This window comes from Thrips palmi, unplaced genomic scaffold, assembly GCF_012932325.1.
Source record: "Thrips palmi isolate BJ-2018 unplaced genomic scaffold, TpBJ-2018v1 HiC_scaffold_1, whole genome shotgun sequence".
Lineage (NCBI taxonomy): Eukaryota > Metazoa > Arthropoda > Insecta > Thysanoptera > Thripidae > Thrips > Thrips palmi.
The window spans coordinates 7,263,733-7,281,597 of NW_023144620.1; the positions used below are offsets into that span (position 1 = coordinate 7,263,733).

General features: G+C 58.1%; 4 protein-coding genes across 5 annotated transcripts; 3 read left to right on the forward strand and 1 right to left on the reverse strand.

The window, feature by feature from the left end:
- Window positions 1-47: 47 nt before the first annotated feature.
- Window positions 48-2,703, forward strand: LOC117641428. Of its 2 annotated transcripts, none has more exons than XM_034378748.1 (7): window positions 48-239; window positions 528-716; window positions 794-1,070; window positions 1,174-1,369; window positions 1,459-1,707; window positions 1,803-1,844; window positions 1,951-2,703. In XM_034378748.1, the coding sequence occupies exons 1-7, from the start codon at window positions 144-146 to the stop codon at window positions 1,964-1,966; spliced, it is 1,065 nt and encodes a 354-aa protein (XP_034234639.1). In that variant the 5' UTR covers window positions 48-143; the 3' UTR covers window positions 1,967-2,703. The 2 variants fall into 2 exon arrangements, with proteins under 2 accessions (XP_034234639.1, XP_034234628.1); XM_034378737.1 differs by having other exon boundaries at window positions 1,803-1,830.
- A 741-nt stretch (window positions 2,704-3,444) lies between these two features.
- Window positions 3,445-5,676, reverse strand: LOC117643493. Its single transcript, XM_034382422.1, has 4 exons — window positions 5,602-5,676; window positions 5,157-5,524; window positions 4,840-5,047; window positions 3,445-3,537 (listed from the first exon to the last, which is right to left on the reverse strand). Exons 2-4 carry the CDS (start codon window positions 5,504-5,506, stop codon window positions 3,445-3,447), a joined length of 651 nt encoding a protein of 216 aa, XP_034238313.1. The 5' UTR covers window positions 5,507-5,524; window positions 5,602-5,676.
- Window positions 5,677-8,103: 2,427 nt separating this feature from the next.
- On the forward strand, window positions 8,104-10,335 carry LOC117643501 (crustapain-like; the record flags this gene model as incomplete). Its single annotated transcript, XM_034382432.1, has 8 exons — window positions 8,104-8,133; window positions 8,212-8,463; window positions 8,555-8,638; window positions 8,741-8,863; window positions 8,926-9,120; window positions 9,196-9,381; window positions 9,461-9,629; window positions 9,838-10,335. Coding segments are annotated over 8 exons (1,308 nt in total), but the record flags the coding sequence as incomplete, so codon positions are not given.
- A 1,459-nt stretch (window positions 10,336-11,794) lies between these two features.
- LOC117643511 (proton channel OtopLc-like) lies at window positions 11,795-17,431 on the forward strand. Its single transcript, XM_034382443.1, has 11 exons — window positions 11,795-11,897; window positions 11,969-12,251; window positions 12,327-12,422; window positions 12,513-12,621; window positions 12,692-12,794; window positions 12,896-13,000; window positions 13,746-13,900; window positions 13,974-14,112; window positions 14,601-14,909; window positions 16,445-16,714; window positions 16,779-17,431. Exons 1-11 carry the CDS (start codon window positions 11,795-11,797, stop codon window positions 17,282-17,284), a joined length of 2,178 nt encoding a protein of 725 aa, XP_034238334.1. The 3' UTR covers window positions 17,285-17,431.
- The last annotated feature ends 434 nt before the right edge of the window (window positions 17,432-17,865 follow it).

The following is a 17,865-nucleotide window of genomic DNA, read 5'->3' on the forward strand; positions in this document are numbered from 1 at the left end:
TATCCCACCATTTTCGATTCTTTGGAGGAGTGGGGGGGGGGGGTAATTTGTCGTCTGCGTCTGCAGTCGACTGTTCAGTTTCTGTGCTGAAAAATATGTAAACACATTTCTTCAGTGTGCAATTTTCTTTAATTTTTAACACAATGGCCGAAACAGAACCAGATTTACAACATGATTCTCCATCTCCTCCATCATCGCCAGATTCAGTAGCAGCTGAGGTCGAAGAGGAAGAAGATCCGGTTCGTATTCGTGATGAATCAATAGTGATAAGGTTGGGTTGGTTTCTAAACTTCTTGGCAATTTTGGATGCTCGAGAGTTTTAGACATCAGGATTTTCGTGTTTTGTTGATTCATTAAACTATCCACCTGCACATCCATAGTGTCAATGAGACACCTCAAGGATAATGTTTTTTGTTATGAGCATTTTAACCTGTTTTTAAAAAAATCTTCTGTTAGCTCTTTCCCACTTGTCATCTTCAGGCAATATCTAGAAATTACTCAGGTACTAATTTTTTAATATTTTTCAGGGTATTGATCAAGCTGACCTTGAAAGAATTTACAAAAATCTTCAAGGACCTTTGCTATGGGGTTTGCCCGAGTTCAATGAAACTAAAATGTCTCGCCACATTTATAGAATAAGGGACTTACTGCTTGTGCCTCATAGTACCTGGGGTGCTGTTGTTCTTCGTTTCACCTTATGCTGGTTATATTTTAAGGTGAGAATCCACTCATGTTTGTTTTTCTGTCTTAGTCTGTTTCATATACAATTCTTTTTCACTTTTCTTCCTCTCAGCATGGCGAAGTAGATCAAAGCAGGGCACAACTTTCAGAAATTGATGCCCTAGTACAGACTGTGGAGTGGAGTGGAGAAGATGGCGCATTGCTACGTCGTTGCTTAGATGGAGTGGAACACGTCCTTCAAACTACTTGGGTTCATCTTGCCCATAGAAATGTGCCATTACGAGACATGTGGTTTGAGTTGGCTCAAATCACTCCTTTCAAAGACTTGAGCCCTCAACAGCAAGCGGCAGTGTGGGGCCTTCAGGCTTCCTGTCGCTACTGCTTTTTTGGTAAGACTGACATCTCATTTTGAACCTTTAAGAAAGAAAAGAAGTTTATACTTAGTTTTATTAACTTTGATAATGTTTTTCTAATTTCTTCTCACTTTAACAGAGTGGGTTGGCTTTAGGTTGAAAGCTGCTGCGATAAGAGCCCAAGAACTTTATCCTCGGGAGCCCGAATGGCAAAGGGTGTATGGCGACCAGCCTGCAAGTGTAGTAGGGGATGCCTTCACTCCACATATTGCCATCTATGGTGCAACCTGGCATCTTCAAAAGAAAAGGCCTGAGCCGGCCCGAGAGCTCCTCAGGTAAGATTTGTCCGTTGTCGTTTACCTTTATGGGTGGCAATAAGTTACCTTTCTTAAAAATTTGAATGTTTTTTTTGTTCATGTTCTAGGCGAGCACTTACAGCTTGGCCAGAAAATGCCTTTGTTCAGCTGAATGCAGCTGTTATGTTTGCTAGGGAGAAAAGCTCTATACGTGATGAAGAGATGGCTGAGAAATGCTCTGCTGCAGCAGTTCGGATTGCACCAGATTGTGTGATAGCAAATGTTGTGAGAAGAATGGTTATACCATCCCACCATGCCCCTTGCCTTGCTTTGTGCGAAACTACTTATGGCAAAAATGTCCTGGCTCTTCTGCCTTTGTAAGTGTTGACCTGAAATAGATCCAGCTAAGTTTGCAAATTTTATTTTTTGGGATTTAAGGTTTTACTATTTTTTCCCTTCTTCTTTATTCTAGTATGAGCACTGGCACATTTTCTTTAGAGGTAATCATGAGAGGGTGCGTATTACGTCTTTTTGACGCTATAATTATTGTATTGATCCTTGATACAGTATGACTCAGAAAGTGGACGTTGTATGTGCTACAATGTGAATTTTTTTTTCAGGTTCTTCATGCGATGATTTTTGCATTTGTTTATGTCCATACTTAAACATATTGCACTCATAACTCTGAAGATGCTGAATCAACTGGTGTTTATAAGAAGCAAATACGTTTTCAGCTCTGTCTCAAGCAATAAACTTCATTATTCTAGTAACATAGGTTATTTCTTTTGAGTTTTTTAGACCAAAGTGAGTCTGGACAAAGTTAGTATGGTCATTTTTAGATGAGAAATCAGGATATAGAGTTTCATTTCTTTAGCTTTATTGTACTATTTGACTCAGGAAATTCATGATTGTGATGTGCTTCTAATGAAATTATGAGTAGGGTTTACACTGAGACATATATGGGAAGTTGCCTTTCAATCTTCATCACGTTTTCAATGCATTTTCATGATAATTAATTCCCGAGGTATTGCCATTCAACCAAAAAGTGGCAAGCTAATATCTGGTGCCAAACTGAATTTCCAAATGGCTTTAGAGGAATTTTTGTGTTTCTGTCAAAGGAAGAATTCCATTTAAGCTCAGCTATTGAGTCCATGTATCAGCTGGTAATTGGGTGTTGCAGCATCAAGTCTGATGCATTGCTATACAGCTGTGTTGGAATGGAACCCTCTTTCTTCTTATTATTTTATTTTTTGCCCACATAATGTGAGGTTTTTAGTAACAGGTTTTCAAATTGATATTTATGTAACTTTCACCTCATTGTGATATGTAACATAATTTTTATGATAATCAATATTTCCAGCTTCTCTTTCAAATTTTTTATGCCATGCCTAAATATTTTATCCTTGTGACACAGAAATTTTGAGATTTTCTTGTATGTTGCATTGTTCTTCATTTCACAGAAGTCAATGCGGCACAGATTGATGCATAAAGTACTGGAGTGAGATTTATGTGTCACAGTTGCACATAACTACCACCTTTTGACTCTGTGCAATTGAACACCAATCGTTATTGTTATTTCTAGTCACAAAGAGTTTTGAAAAATTTATATTTATACTTAAATATTATTAATGTATCCAACTCATGTTTAATGGATCCAAATTATGTAACTAGACGATAATTTTTGGAAGTGATAAAATTACCAAAAATATAAAAAATACTGTCTATGAATGTAAGACTTTGTTAGTGTGCTTATAACTAGCTGTACTTCAGTATTTGAGTCTTGAGATCAGGAATTTATTTTTAATCAAGGTTTTGTATTATGTGTTGCTCTATATGACTCGGAAGTAGAGTGAATGTATATGCTATTCTTCTATCTGTGTGGAAAACCAGAAACTCACAAGTTACTCTCAATGCTAGCCTCACACCAGGGCTGATGATGGCAACCTCCACTCTTAGGGTATTTCCTGGGTCATTTCATTGGCCACATAATGTGTTCCCTCTATGTAATGAAGGGAATAATTTTTTCTTGGATTAAATGTGTTGATTCTGATACTTGAGTTGTGAAAACTGTTATGAAACATCTGGTACAATAGATTGTAGATCACACTATAATATTATGGGTTGCTACCAGCCATAAAATCTGTGATTATTTCATTACTCTGTGAATGTACTAATAGAGCAGGTTTCTTTAAGGTTTGTTGAAAAGCCTATCAGACATAAGAAAATATTTCATTTTTTTCCAAGAATCAAAACTGTAGTGATCTGTCAATTTGTTCAGTATTATGTTCTATGACGGGCAAACATTAAGATAATTTGGAGTCCTGTATTGTATGTTTTATTATTGTTAATTTTATTTCCTTGCAATTTGTTTTTCCGTCCCAAAGCTTTGTTTTAAAATAATTACTATTTCAGAAACAGTATCTTGGTTTTGCTTCCAAAGGGTGTCCCTCATGTTTTTATGCAGGACCAAAGCTGATTGTGCTCCATTCCATCATTATTGTAAACTCATGCTGATCTCGATAGTTACCTAATGCGTGTATATTACTTACAAGAGTTCCAGAACATTCCAGCACTCCTTCTCTAATAAACATTGACAGCGCTAACTTTACGCTTAAAATTGTACTTTGCAACGTTTGCATTGCTGGGGATGGCAGTTGAGGAAGTAATCGACATCGCTTGTCACGCCTTACATTCCTTTTGCGGTGGTGTCGCAGGCGATGCTCCGCGTGTTGTGTGTTGATGTACTAGTAGTACTTGCCGTATTTGTAAATATGTCACACAATGACATGAATGTATTTATATTTTCCTGTTTTCTAATATAGTTATAATAAAACAATTATTTACTGAAATGAAATTTTTCATAATCATAGTTGATGAAGATGAATCAGATCTATTCAGCCCAGTTAACGTATCCATGCAGCAATAAAACAAATAGCTATGGCTGCACCTGGAAAAAAAAATCGTCATAACAAAAACACTACAAACTGGTGTGTGTTCATAGAGGGAGGGGAATCCCACTTTTCCGGGACTTCCCTACCGGAGGACCGAGCGCTCTCGGCACAGCTGCCCTCTGGCGGGCGTTGCTGGCGTTGCCGCCCCTCCCCGGAGGCGCTCTGTGGCCGCGTCGTCCGCGGCGTCCGCGGCGTCGACGTCGCCGCCACAGCCGTGCTGTTGGAGGCCGTCGTGGCGTTGCCTCCAATGCCTCCAGCCGCAGTCACGTTGGGGGCGAGGGTGGTGGAGGCCACCGCTGCCGCTGTCTGTGGCTGGTCCGACGACGAGAGTTTCTGCTCCGAAAAGGAAAATTAAATGAACGAACAACGAACGTGGGAGGGGATGGAGGATTTGGAACCACGAACCTGCGCGATGGCGGGCGTGCCGTAAAGGCACTGGCGCACGACGGGCTGCTCGCTGCCGGCGAGGGCCTGCAGCATGGCGTGCATGGCGGCGGCGGGGACGCGCGCCACGGAGGCGGCGGGGAGGCCGACGAGCACGCAGCCCACGGCCCGCACCGTGCTGGCGCCCCAACCGCTGGGGTCCCCGAACGCGTCGCCACTCTCGGCGAGCAGGGCCAGCGCGCGCACAGGCAGGGTGCCGCCCCCGGGGTCCACCCCCGGCACCATGACCACCCCCGGGGTGCTGCCATCGCCCGCCCCCGGCAGAGGCACCGCCCCCGGCATCCCCGGGCACCGCAGCAGCGACAGCGAGCTGGCGGCCTCCCTGCAGGGCATGCCGCCCGAGCACGGTGTTCGCCGCCATTTCCCGCGCACAGTGAAACGAGACCAACATTAAACCCCCCGGCCGACGCGCGGCCGGCTTTGGCACCCACTTGTAGGCGTCGGCGTGAATCCGCCCGATGTCCGAGGCGTTGAACCCGCAGAGGATGTGGTTCAGGGCGGCGAGGTCCAAGTGGCTCAAGTCCTCGGGCTCCTTCGCCGACCACTGCATCCGCACCGACTCGGCCAGCGTCGACAACTGCCATTTCGAACATCTCAGCATCCTGTCCCTTTTTGCAGCTGCTAATGAAAATACTTTGCCGACCTGCTCCGTGCTGAGGTTGTGGAATGCGCCGAGCGTGGCGACCGTGTCGATCTCGCTGAGCGACAAGTTGGCCAAGTGGTCCGGGGGAATGCCCGCCGCCACCCAGCCCAGCAAGCGGATCGTTTCGTCCGGGATCATGTCCGCCGTCTGGAACGCCTGTCGGATGCATCCGAGTTAGAGTGCCGCGAGTTTCGGGAAATTCGAGGTTTTGAAGCTTGGAGCGCTGGCCCAACCTGCAGCAGGATGTCCCACACGGCGCGCGCCTGGTCCTCGGCGAGGGGGTCCTTGCCCAGCAGCGCGACGCAGGACGAGGCCTCCTGCGGCTGCAGCGCGCGCAGGAAGGCGGCGGGGAGCGCGGCCGCGGACCCCTTCTCCTGCACCGTGGCGCAGGTGACCGTCCCGGGCAGCGGACCGCGAGCCCCCCGCGTCGTCGCCGCCGTCACCGACACCGCCGTGGTGGTCGAGGTGCTCGCATTGGCCGCGAGCAAAGCTGCAACACCCAACCGACGCCAAGCCTCCCGTCAGGAACCCGCGATTCCGGAGCACCGTTGCGTCACTCTGTCTCTCTCGCTCCCCTCCGGGATGCCCCCACGAGTGCGACAGAGACAGAGCGACGAAAATGAGCCCTCGGCGTCGCTCGGCGGGAGGCGGCCGCGCTAACGGCTAACGCCGCGGAAGTTGTCAGGGGTCGTGTTTTGCCGGCCTGACAAGAAATTTCCGGGTGTGCTTTTAATGCGGGAATAAGACCTACACAATGGCCTGCCGGTGACGGTGACGCGGCCCCCGCACCAGGCCCACGCAGTAATCCCCGGGCTGTACGCCTCGCCCCTCGCCCCCTCGAGGCGCCGTCCCGGACACTTATTATTTCGCCTTCCCTCTCGCTCCGTCCTCGGCCACGCCATGGCCACGCTTCGGCCGGGCTGCATTCCCCGCAGTAATGTCGCGAGGGGGGAATAAACGCTGTCAACAAAATGAAGCTGCTCGGCCGCACCAAAGCCCCGCAGCGCTCCCAGCGCTCAGCACCCGCAGCGTGAACGGACGACAAGACGGGCCTCGCCGACACCGTCAGCTGGTGGCCGAGCCCGGAAATACGGCCCCTCCCCACAGTCGGATATTTAAAAAAAAAATCTCCTTGCTAAGCTGGATCCTTGCTTCTGGGAAGGACGCCGCGCGAAGGAGCATAGCGGCCCGCTGGACCGTGGCGCTTGTTTGTTCGTGATTGGGTAGGACTCGAAAGCGCGAGCCACCCGCCCCGCAGGCTTCAGAAAGGGTTCACCACACCCACACTTCTCGAAAACAGTAAACCATCTCGTTCCCACGTAATATCCGGCGTCCGATTGGCCGCGACTTCGGGCTGAGGCAGCAGACCCTTTAAGCCTCCGCTCGCTCCACTCGTACCAATACCTGCGGGAAGAAGGACGAGCAGTCCCAGGAAGCAGAGAGCGGCCAACATGATCGGGGTTGAGGTGACCACTGAGCTGTGGGCCGAGGCGGAACCGATGGCCCAACCCCAGAGCCCGGCCCCAGGGGAGAGGGTGGGGGCGGGCGGCAGATGGTATGCCTTGCGGCCACCCGGGCCACCCGCCGAAGACCTTTCCGAGCCATTTGCGTGCCCAGACTAGATCGTTCTCCTGCACCGTCGTAAAGAAGTCCCCCTCCCCGAAAACCTTTCCTCGGATCCTCGCGCTCTGCGTTGACCGAAAGTGACCCAATTCGCTAGAACAAGACCAGACCGGGCGGTTGAATCAGCCCGCCACCTTGAAAGGGGATCGCAAGAGCGGCTAGAAAGCCTGCAGGCCGAGGACGCCGAACGGTACTGCTCCGTCTCTCTCGCACTCGTGGGGCATCCTGCGTGCGAGAGAGACGTAGCGGGAAAACGCGGGGCGGAGACGCTCTGCTGCCGCCAGCCCCGTGGGGTATTTGAAAGAAGCCGCTCACACTATTTCACCGGGCGGCGCGATGGCCCCTTCGGCGTGGGGTACATCATCGAGTGCTGCGCGTGGAGTGGGGGATGGGGGTTGTCGACGGCGGGGGGCTTTGGCTCCACATCGCCGTGCCCGGGCCGCCCAACCGGCCTGTCCCGGGGGCATCCCTTGGAGGTCACTGCGGCGGGGTGCGTGCGCAGCGTGGCGCGGCGTGGCGCCCGAGCGCAAGGCCCCCGACACTGGGGATGATTAAACCAAGCCGGCGGCGAGCCCTGGGCAAGGCCCTGGGTCATCCATAAGTTACAGGGCGCAAGGCGCAAGGCGCGTTAGGCCCGGCGATGGCCGCGACACGTCGCCGCCAATATTGCGCTGCGGGGGCCGAGAGGGCCGAGAGGACCGAGAGGACCGAGAGGACCGGAGGGCCTTGGACCTGGGAGGCGCCCCGGACACCTGGTGCCCGCCGTGCCTGCCGTGTAATTTTCGCTCCGACGCGCTGAAAACGAATTTGGCTGAAACGAATTGGGCGCAGCCGCGGACAATGCGAAGGGAAACCCTTGTCCTTAGCGCCGCGCGCCCAGGAGCCCGCCAGCCAAGAGCCAAGCACTTGACTGGCCGAAGCCGCTATCAGCGAGGGCGTGGCGGCGCGCGGGGCGGCGCGTGGTGGCGGCGGGCCGTCCTGTGCGAGTGTGCCCGCAAACGGCATGCAGTGCCATGCGGTGCCGCCTGGCGGCCCTGGCGGCCCTGGCGGCGCTGGCTGTGCTGCAGGTGGGCGGCCCGCTCGCGGCCTCGGCCGCCACCGCCAGCAGCACCACCTCCACGACGGCGTCCTCGAAACCGGATGTACGGAACTCGCTGCACGGATGTCCGAGTTAACAAGCGCCGTGCGTGCGCCTCCACTTGATCGCTGTGTCACTGTAGTCGTCGACGGCGTCCTCCGCCGCGTCCTCCAATGCGTCCCGGGCGCGGCCCTTCCTCAACGCCACGACGCCGACGTCCAGGAGGGCTGCGGTCCGTGGTCGCCTGCTGGACGACGCGGAGCCGGCGTGGGCCTCCCTGCCCTCCTACGAAGATGCCTCCACGACGGCCGCCACCAGTGCCACCGGTGCCACCGCTACACCCGCGGCCAGGGGAGTGTCCCGGTCCGTGCTGTCCGAGTGGGAGGAGTTCAAGGTGAGCAGCAAGCGGGGCAAGCGGGGGAATGCCGAGTCCGCGTGCTCGTCGTGCTCGTCGTGCCCTGCTTGACTTGGTGGATGCGTTCCAGAGGAAACACAACAGGACGTACCACACCCGCGACGAGTTGAAGAGGATGGCGTCGCTGCGGCGGTCCCACGGCCTCAACACGTCGGTGGGTACACTGGCTGCATGCTGGCTGCACTCTGCAGCGGCGGAGGACCCGGAGGACTCGGTGTTGTTGAGGGCGGACGAGCGGCTGGTTTGTTCCCTGCAGCTAGACACGCACCACTCGGACGAGGACCGGATGAACGTGTTCATAGGCCGCAAGATGGTCATCGAAGAGTTCAACAAACAATCCAAGTCCTTCAAGAGAGCCCTGAACCAGTTTGCCGATTTGGTAAGTCAATTTCTTCTTACTGCCGTCATACAGTTGGGATTTGAACCCGTGCCGTGGCGCAGTCGCCGCAGGAGGTGGTGACGAAGCACACGGGGCTGCTGCTGACAGGCCGCAAGCCCAAGGGCATGCCCTTCGACCACAAGACCAGCGGGCGCCTCCTGCCCGTCGTGCCCCGCCGCTTCGACTGGAGGGAGAAGGGCGCCCTGACCGAGCCCAGGAACCAGGCCACCTGTGGCTGCTGCTGGGCCTTCGCCGCGGTGAGTGGACAGGACGCGCGAGCCTCGCGCCGCGGGTTCAAACGCCAGCTTTGAATCCTCTTTTTGGCGTACCAGACGGCCGCCCTGGAGGCCAAGAACTTCATCCGCACGCGGCGGCTGGTGCCGCTGAGCGAGCAGAACCTCCTGGACTGCGACACGCTCAACGAGAAGTGCGACGGCGGCACGCCCTGGGACGCCTTCGACTGGGTGCAGTTCAACGGGGGTCAGGAGGAGTCCACCAACTACCCCTACGAAGTGCTGGTGCGTACTGCGGCGCTGCGGTTTGGCGTGTCTCCTGGCGGCGCCTGCGAGTCACGTCCGGGGAGCCTACTGTCCGCAGCCCGACCGCTGCCGCCAGGACAAGACGCGACTGTTCCGGATCAACATGCGCGGCTACATGAGCGTGTACCCCGCCACCGAGGAGAACGTCATGACCGCCCTGGTGACCGAGGGTCCGCTCGCCGTCGCCGTCAACCCCAATCTGGCCTCGTTCCAGGACTACCGCGAAGGTGAGGGTCACGGCGGCCGGGACGACAGTTCTTCCGAAGCAGGAGAAACTTCCCGCGACGCGCCAGTGTCGAAAAGGTTGCCAATCTAAGCCTAGTAGGTTGCCTGGTAGGCAGGCTAGGTTGACGATTCTTTCGTCGTGAGGTGCATCGTGGAAATTTTCACCTATCAACACTGTGGCCGCCAGTAACAAGCCGTTGGCGGGCGCAGGCGTGTACTCAGACCCGGAGTGCAGCTCCGCGGAGGACGAGCTGCGCCACGCCATGCTGCTGGTGGGCTACGGCGACGACCCGGCGGACGGGCCCTTCTGGACGCTGCGCAACTCGTGGGGCCGCGACTGGGGCGAGGGCGGCCACATCCGCGTGGCGCGGAAGGACAACCTGTGCGGCGTCACGTCCTTCGCCGTGTTCCCGGTGCTGGGCGACGCGCCGGCCGCACCGCCCGCCGCGCCTGCCACGGCCGCGCCTCCGCCCGCCTGAAGCGCATTGCGATGCAAATGCCACCGGACTCTTCTTCACGTCGAAGGCTGGCCGGACTGCGCGTCGCGACGCGCCGAGTGCTAGTCACGGCCTACACTGCCAAACGCGAGGCGAGGCGCATTAAAGTCGCCCGAAACAAACATTCTGTTTGGCCGTTCGGCAGCACGGTAACCCCGACCCCGGCGGCGGCGGCGGCGCTAACCGCGGCCAGGCGCTAATCAGCAGAGGCTCGACAGCAGCAGGCAGTGGCAGCGGCAGCGCGACCCCGCCCCGCGTAGCGCCCCGGGCCCCGCGGAACGACGCGGTACGACGCGGAGTCGCAGCGGCTGAGGCGCCTTACCTCGACTCGCCTCGACTCGACGGCCAGCTGCTGCGGGGCTCGCTGCGTAAACACTGCAACGTGTATAGCCCAGTGGCCATACAAGCGGTATCATGCACCAATGTCGGAAGGGTTGCCAACCTCAGCCTGCCCACACGGCAGTATGAGCTTTACTGTCGACATTTTATACCCTGAACGAGGCTGTGGCTCACAACCCTTTCGACACCGGCGCATCATGGGAATGCATGCTTCACATGAGGAAACACTGCGGGGTGGTGTTAATTTTCAATTGAATTTTAAACGATTTTCAAGGTGTTGGTGCATAAAATCGGCCGGATCGGCGAACTCTGTGCGAGTGGATTCCCTGGCGGTGTACGCGCCACGCGTGTCACACTGTCACGCCACGGCCGTGCGGGGTCAAGGCCCGCGGGCCGGGCGGGGCCGAGCCGCGCCAGACAATGGGGCACCTCCACACCCTCCGCGCCCCCCGCTGCCATAATCCCAACTTGGCAGTACCCTTCATTTGGAAGCGCGCTAAGTAAAGCGTCTAAGGCGCCTGCTAAGTTCCCCTCAGACTCGTACCAGTGGGCTGGTGATAATTAGGGTGGGGGCGCGCTTGGCCTGGCTTCGCGCGCCTCGCGAGGAGGCGGTGGAGGTGGCCGAAGTGCAAGGCGGGGAAGGGGCGGGGGAGGGGAGGGGCAGCCGTGCCGGCGCCAAGCGCAGCATCAGTCAGGCGCCATCCAGTCCTCTCCTCGCGGCTCGCCTCGCCTCGCTTCGCGCTTCGCGTCGCCACCAGCGAGCCTCGCGTGATTCGCGATCCCTTCGCGTCGTTAATGACGTCCAGTGTACAGTGATGCCGCCAATTGGATCAGCATGATCACAGTGCAGGAGGAATCGAGCAGGTGAGCAGGTCGGCGACAGCGGTAGTGCCGACTAGAGCCACAGTGGGGTGAGTAGCCGTGCCGCCCGTGGCTGCCTGCACCATCCCTCCTCCCACGACAGCCTACTGGGACCACCCTGGAAACAGCTGAAGACAAGGAAAACGTCATTTTCCGCAGGTTTTATTTGTTTTTTTCTATCCTTCCCCATGCGCACTATCCAACACTCCCATAGAGCACAGCGTTCGCCCCGGTCGCTGGCAGAAGACTGATTCAAAACGTTCCGCTCCGTCTCTCTCGCGCCGCAACGGCTCGCCCCGCGAGTGCGAGAGAGACGGAGCGACACCGCGCTGAGCCCTCCGCCCGCCCCGCCCACTTGTTGCAGTAGCGAGGTGGGCTTCTCTGACGACGCGGCGGACGCGGCGCAGCCCCAACCCCAGCCGACGGCGCGGCCGCGCGCCCGGCCCTCCAGCCCCGCCAGCCCGTCGCGCATGGAGACGCACCTGGAGTCGCCGCTGGAGTCCAACGCGCTCGGCAGCCGCCGCGACCATCCCTTCGTGTACCTGCAGCCGCCGGCGCCGCGCATGGACCGAGGTCGCAAAAAATAAGCGCCAACACTTTAAATTTTAAACCAAGCAGTGTACTCACGGGGCGTTTTAACGCAGGCTGGCGCCGCCCCTCGGCGCCCTCCATCTTCCACCACATCGAGTCGGCGCTGAGCCGGCGCCTGAGCAACACCGGCGGGCCGACGGTGACGTTCTCGCCGCCGTCCTCGCCGCCCTCCTCGCCGCCACCGTCGTCGTCCGCGACGCTGCCGCTGCCCTTGCGACAGTCCGTCTTCCCCGCCGCGCCCTCCAGCACCGCGCCATGCAGTGCCGTGGCGGTGCGCCGCCCCTCCGCCGTGGTGCTGCTGACGCACGCCAGCCCGCCGCGCGACGAGGAGAGGAGGTACTTAAAAGTACAGTACTTGAAAATAAAAAATTAATCTTACTTTTTTTTTTAACGGGCCGCTCCCTGTTGAAGGTTAATGGACTCGCCCGACCTGCTGGACCGCGACTCGACAACGTCGTTCATGCCCCTGCAGTGCGATGAGTACCTCAAAGTCACGCCCAAGTTCGAGTAAGCGTCTCGCCTCGTCAATGCAAGCCAAGTTCAAGCCCGCACTCTCTCTCAAATATTTTCATTTTATTTTTAAATTTTAATTTTTAGCGACACGATTACGGTGTATCTTTCCGCCATGTACGCCAAGCTGCTGGTCGTGCTGGGGATATCTTTTCCAATTTTAGAAACCATCCGTTCCGATGGAAAATACTACCAGGTGACTTTCAGGTTGATAAATTATTTTAAAACATAAAGATACATTTTTTAAAAAATTTCCTACTTCACAGGGTTTCTACTTGTACCTGTACATCGGCACGTTCGTGTTCCTCTCCTTCATGTACGGCAACATGCTCAAGAAACGCGCTGTCGTCTTCGTCGTCAACACCTACAGTGCGTACCACCCGACCCAACTCCCATAACCGAGTGACTCGAGGAACAAAATATGTAGATCCACTTGTCGCATTCTGAATTAACATCGTGCGTGACTGCAGGAAGAAAGGAGAGCCACCCGCGGCCCAGCATTGACTCCACGGCCATGGGGCGGCTGGGCTCCAACAAGCACTACGGCAGCTTCTACCTGCGCCTGGGCGCCATCGGTGAGCGCAGTGTGGCAGCGCGGCAGTGCGCAGCGGCAGAGTCCAAACACACCAACTCGTTTCGCCGCACAATTGTCGCCGGGGACGCCGTGCCGCGTCAATGGGTCGCTGCAGACTGATTCCGAGAGTCGTTTTCGTCGCTCCGTCTCTCTCGCACTCGTGGGGAGTCCCGTGTAGGTGCGAGGGAGACAGCCCGCTCTGGCCTCCCGTCGCTCGTCCGGCGGCGTCACTTCCTCGGCGAGTCTGCGACGAGCGGCGTGCCGCGCTCGCGAGGCAAAGTCGAGCCAAACAAAGCCCGCAGTGTTATGCAGCCTGAATTCTGAATGAAAACCGGGGGCGTTTACGGTAAACGGGACGGGGAGGCCGGGGGGGGGGGGGCAAAAGGCCTACAGCCCCTGTGCCGCTTGCTAATACAGTACGGGACACTGTTCTGCCCCCGCCTCGCCCCGCCCCCCTTTCCACGCTCCCGCAGCTCCAATTGCGACGCAGGATTAGGGCTGGCGTCGGCCTACCAGGTGGCTGATTCCGAGAGTCGTTTTCATCGCTCTGTCTCTCTCGCACGTTCACGGGACGCGCCATGAGTGCGAGAGAGACAGCGACGACAGCGGCTCCCGGAATCAGCGTGCAGGCGGCTCACTCGGCGCCGAGCCTGCCGCCCGACAAAGGACAACGCCCGTCGCAAATTAAAGTTTCCGTTCTTCTATTTCCTTGATCAACATAAATGAATTGGCCGAATGTCTCGCAGCCTTCGGCATCGGCAGCATGGTGTTTTCCGGCCTCGAGTTCGGCCAGTTCTTCGAGCTGACGGCCGAGTGCAGGTGGGCGACGCAAGCGCTGACCCCGGCCGCGCGCATGGTGCTCACCCTCGTGCAGATGCAGTTCATATTCCTCAACAACAGGGTGAGCAGGGCGACGGCCCAGTGTGGTGCTTTTTGCGGTGTAGGCACACTCCAAGACTCTGATCGGCCCGCAGGAGATGGACATGATGCGGCACAAGGTGGCGGCGCAGTTTGGCCTCATGCACATGATCGCCACCAACCTGTGCGAGTGGCTGACGGTCATCATCGAGGAGGCCAAGCACGAGATCGAGCACCTGCACCACAGCTTCAACGGTAGCTATATTCACCTGCCCCGCCTGCCTCCGTATCCCCCCTCCCCCTCCACGGCCCGGCCGGAGATTTACCCCCTTCATTCCGGGGCATTAACGAAGCCCACATAAAACGAGTTAATTGGAAAATGGCGCGTGGCTGCAGCTGGGACGGCGAGGCGGTGCGAGGCGGTGGGGCGAGGCGCGCGTAGCGCCTGCGAGTGGGAGCATGTAGCCGCTTGAGGTTCTTCTCCGCCGGCATAACGTGTCACCCTAGTAAGGACGGCCATGTCTCGTTTTGCAGTGCAGGCGAGCATGTGTCGGGCCCGAAATGGCATACGATCATGTGTGGTCTAGCCCTTAATGGTAATGGTAATGCGGACGGCGGGGTAGGCACCCCGGCGCACGGCCGCGTGCAACGGGCCTGCCCGCGCGCACCTCGCAGGCGCTCCGCGTCGGGCTTGACTTCGGGCGCCTCCAGCACTCACTCACGTTTTCTCCTCTGCTCCGCAGGCTCTGGCGGCCACGGCGGCCACGGCGTCCACGGCGGCCACAGCGCGCACGGCCACGGCGCGACGGGCCACCACCGCGCCGTGCGCGACGGCCACGACGACGCGGCCAACGGCACGTGCGTGACGCCCACGGACATCCTGGGGACCTTGGTGCGCAACGCGTCGCCATTCCTGTTCCCTTGCACTGTGGAGTACTCGCTCATCTGCGCCGTCGTGCTGTTCGAGATGTGGAAGAACACGCACAAGGGCGGCCACGGCCACGGCCACAGCCACCACAGCCCGGCCAGGGACTCGGCCGTGTCCACCCAGGGTGAGTAAGGGGCCGCCTTGCACCGCCATCGCGGCGCGCAACGCGCTCGAAAGAACCCGGAAATGCCCCCCGCTGCCGCCGCCAACATTTCGGCGTTCCGTCTCGCGTGCCGGTAGCGGCAGGCGAGGCCAGCACGACCAGCCAGGCGATGGAATGGCTCGGCTCGACCCACTTGGCCGGCTTGCATGGCTGCATCTGACAACGCGTCAAACGGCCAGCCCGGCCGGCCCCTACCCGGAGCGAGGGCCGTGCTGGTCGTGCTGCCGGCGAAAAAATAAGTGGATCGTGCCTTTCGTGGGGACTAGGGTATCGACAGGGTCATTACTTTCGAATCTGAGTGTACAGCGCAGTTGGGTTCGGTTCGGTTGGGTTCGGCCAGCACCCCGGCCGGCGCGGCGGCGGCGGTCCTAAACGGTTTCATATCAAGGCGGGGCTGGGTCCCTACGCTGGGCCGGGCGGCGGGCCGTGCGCCAGTGTGGCAGGTCGGGATGCGAGGCGAACGTGGCGGGGCGTGGCGGGGCGGGGCGTGGCGGGGCGTGGCGGGGCGTGGCGGGGCGTGGCGGGGCGTGGCGGGGCGTGGCGGGCAGGCGGCAGGCACGCCGGGAATATATGGCAATGGGCTGCATGCGAGTGCCCGCTCAGCGGATTGTGCCCGCCCCGCCCCGCCCGCAATGAAACGACCAGGGCTGCGTCCGAGGAGCCCCGCCCCGGCGTCTCGCGTCTCCGTCACTCCCACGGCGAGTCCCACGGCGGCCGACAGTGTGGTGGCGTTCCCGAACGCGGTCCCCGGCGCCGCGTGTGCCGATCGGCCTGGTCCGCCTCCCCCCGGCCTGCACGGCGCACGGCCTGCACGGCCTGCCCGACCCGCGTCCGCAGCTCCGCACCACTGGCCTCCATTTCATGCATTTCGTATATGGCGGTGCATGGCGGTGCATGGCGGTGCATGGCGGTGCACTGCCTCGCTCCGCGGAACTGACCAGGGGCAAATAGAATCGCGTGCGCGCACGGCTTGCCCGGACCTTACTTACAAGCGGCGCCCCCCTCCCCCCTCCCCTCCCCTCGGCCGCCTCCCCTACACCGTAATGCACTCTGCCGCGCCGGCCGCCGCCCTGCAGCGCAAATGGGCCTCGGCCCGGCACGCCGCTCGGCACGCCGGCAGCTGCATCGGCTGTTTGTTTTGTTTGGGCCGCTCCGCTTGCTCCGCTGCGCCGCCACGCCACGCCAGCGATTCGACACGAAGGGACGGACGCAGGACGGAGGGAGGAAAACAAGGCCTTCGCTTCGCTTCGCGGGATGGATTGCGCGCTGTGCGCTGTTCCCACTGGCCGGCCGCCCGGCCGTCGGGCCATCGGGCCCCAGCAACAACAAGGAGCCTATCGGGCTGGAAAGCCTGCCTCGCTCACACACACACAGGCGCACAAACACACAGAGACCCGCACAGAGGCACTCCCACGCAAGTGTCACACGCACGAGGCATTTCGGATTTACTGATTGCTTTGTTATCGGCAGATTAAGGACCGCTGGTTTGTTCACAGAGTTGGGCGGCCACGGCGTGCGCTCCGCCAACCACCTGTCCGTGGACTGCACCAAGGCGCACAAGGGCCTGTTCGCGGGCATCGTCGTCGTGGTGCTCACCATCATCTGCCTCGTGCTGTACTTCGTGCTCAAGGAGGCCGAGGGCTTCGAGGCGTCCGGCAGGCTGGTGGTGAGCGTGTGCGAGCTCAGCCTCAACATCATCACCACCATCGCCGTGCTCAGCGCCTTCTACGAGGTCCGGTCGCTCAAGTACCTCAGCAAGCACGGCGGTAAGGATGCCTTGTTTTTCGAGAGTGGAGCTCGGATCGCGACTTGACTGTGTCCCCGTTGCAGGCCTGGGCCTGGACAACACGCTGCTGGTGATGGCGCAGGTGGGCGTGTTCCTCTACAACTTGTTCTCCGTGCTGGGCTACGGCGCGCAGGCCATCAACGTCCGGCAGCTCGTCACCGAGATCATCGGCCTGATGCAGGCCATCTGCCAGACCATCTTCGTGCTGGACTCGACGCGGCGCCGCTGCTCCTGCCCGCGCGAGTACCGCCGCAAGCCCGGCCGCCAGATGGTCACGTTCCTGCTCGTGTCCAACATGGCCATGTGGCTGGTCAACACGCTGGAGAAGTCGCAGGCCAGCGCGAGGCCCCTGCTCTTCGACTTCTACGGCAAGTGGACCTGGACCCTCATCGTGCACATCTCCATGCCCCTCGCCATCTTCTACCGCTTCCACTCCACCATCTGCCTGTTCGAGATCTGGAAGTGCTGCTACAAGCTCAAGAACCCCTCCGTGCACAACGGCGTGGCCCTGCGCAAGCACACCGACTCGGAGCGCAGCGCCACCAACTGACGAACCGCCACGCCATCCTGCCACGCCCTCCTCGGACACCTGCAACTACTTTTAAGGTTCATCCTCTCTTTCTTTACTTTACCCACTTTGTTATAGGAGACTGTACGGCGCAACTTAAGCGAATAAAATCTAGTTCTTTTTTCCTAATCCGAGCGGATTGCAGCGCATTATTCGCCGAATGCACGGCATTGCATTGCATTGCACTGGCTGCAGCGATGCAGCCGCGCACCGCCAGGCGGCGCCACGGAGCTAATCCAGGGAATGGACGACCCGCCGAGGGGGAGGGGCGGCCATTTAAATATTGAGAGGCCAACCTGCACGGAGGAACCCCCCCCCCCCTTTCCCACTCCCTGCGTCGCTCGCCGAGCCCCGGAGCCCCCGCCGGGGTCGGTCTTACACGACTAATTGACTAATTGAAATACAGGCGGCGGATTCATCCTGCGAGCGAGGCAGCGAGGCCCATAGCAGACTGATTCCGAGAGTCGTTTTCGTCGCTCTGTCTCTTTCGCACTCATGGGTCATCTCTACTTGGTGCGAGAGAGACAGAGCGGCTCTCGGAATCAGTCTGCAGTGCACAGAGC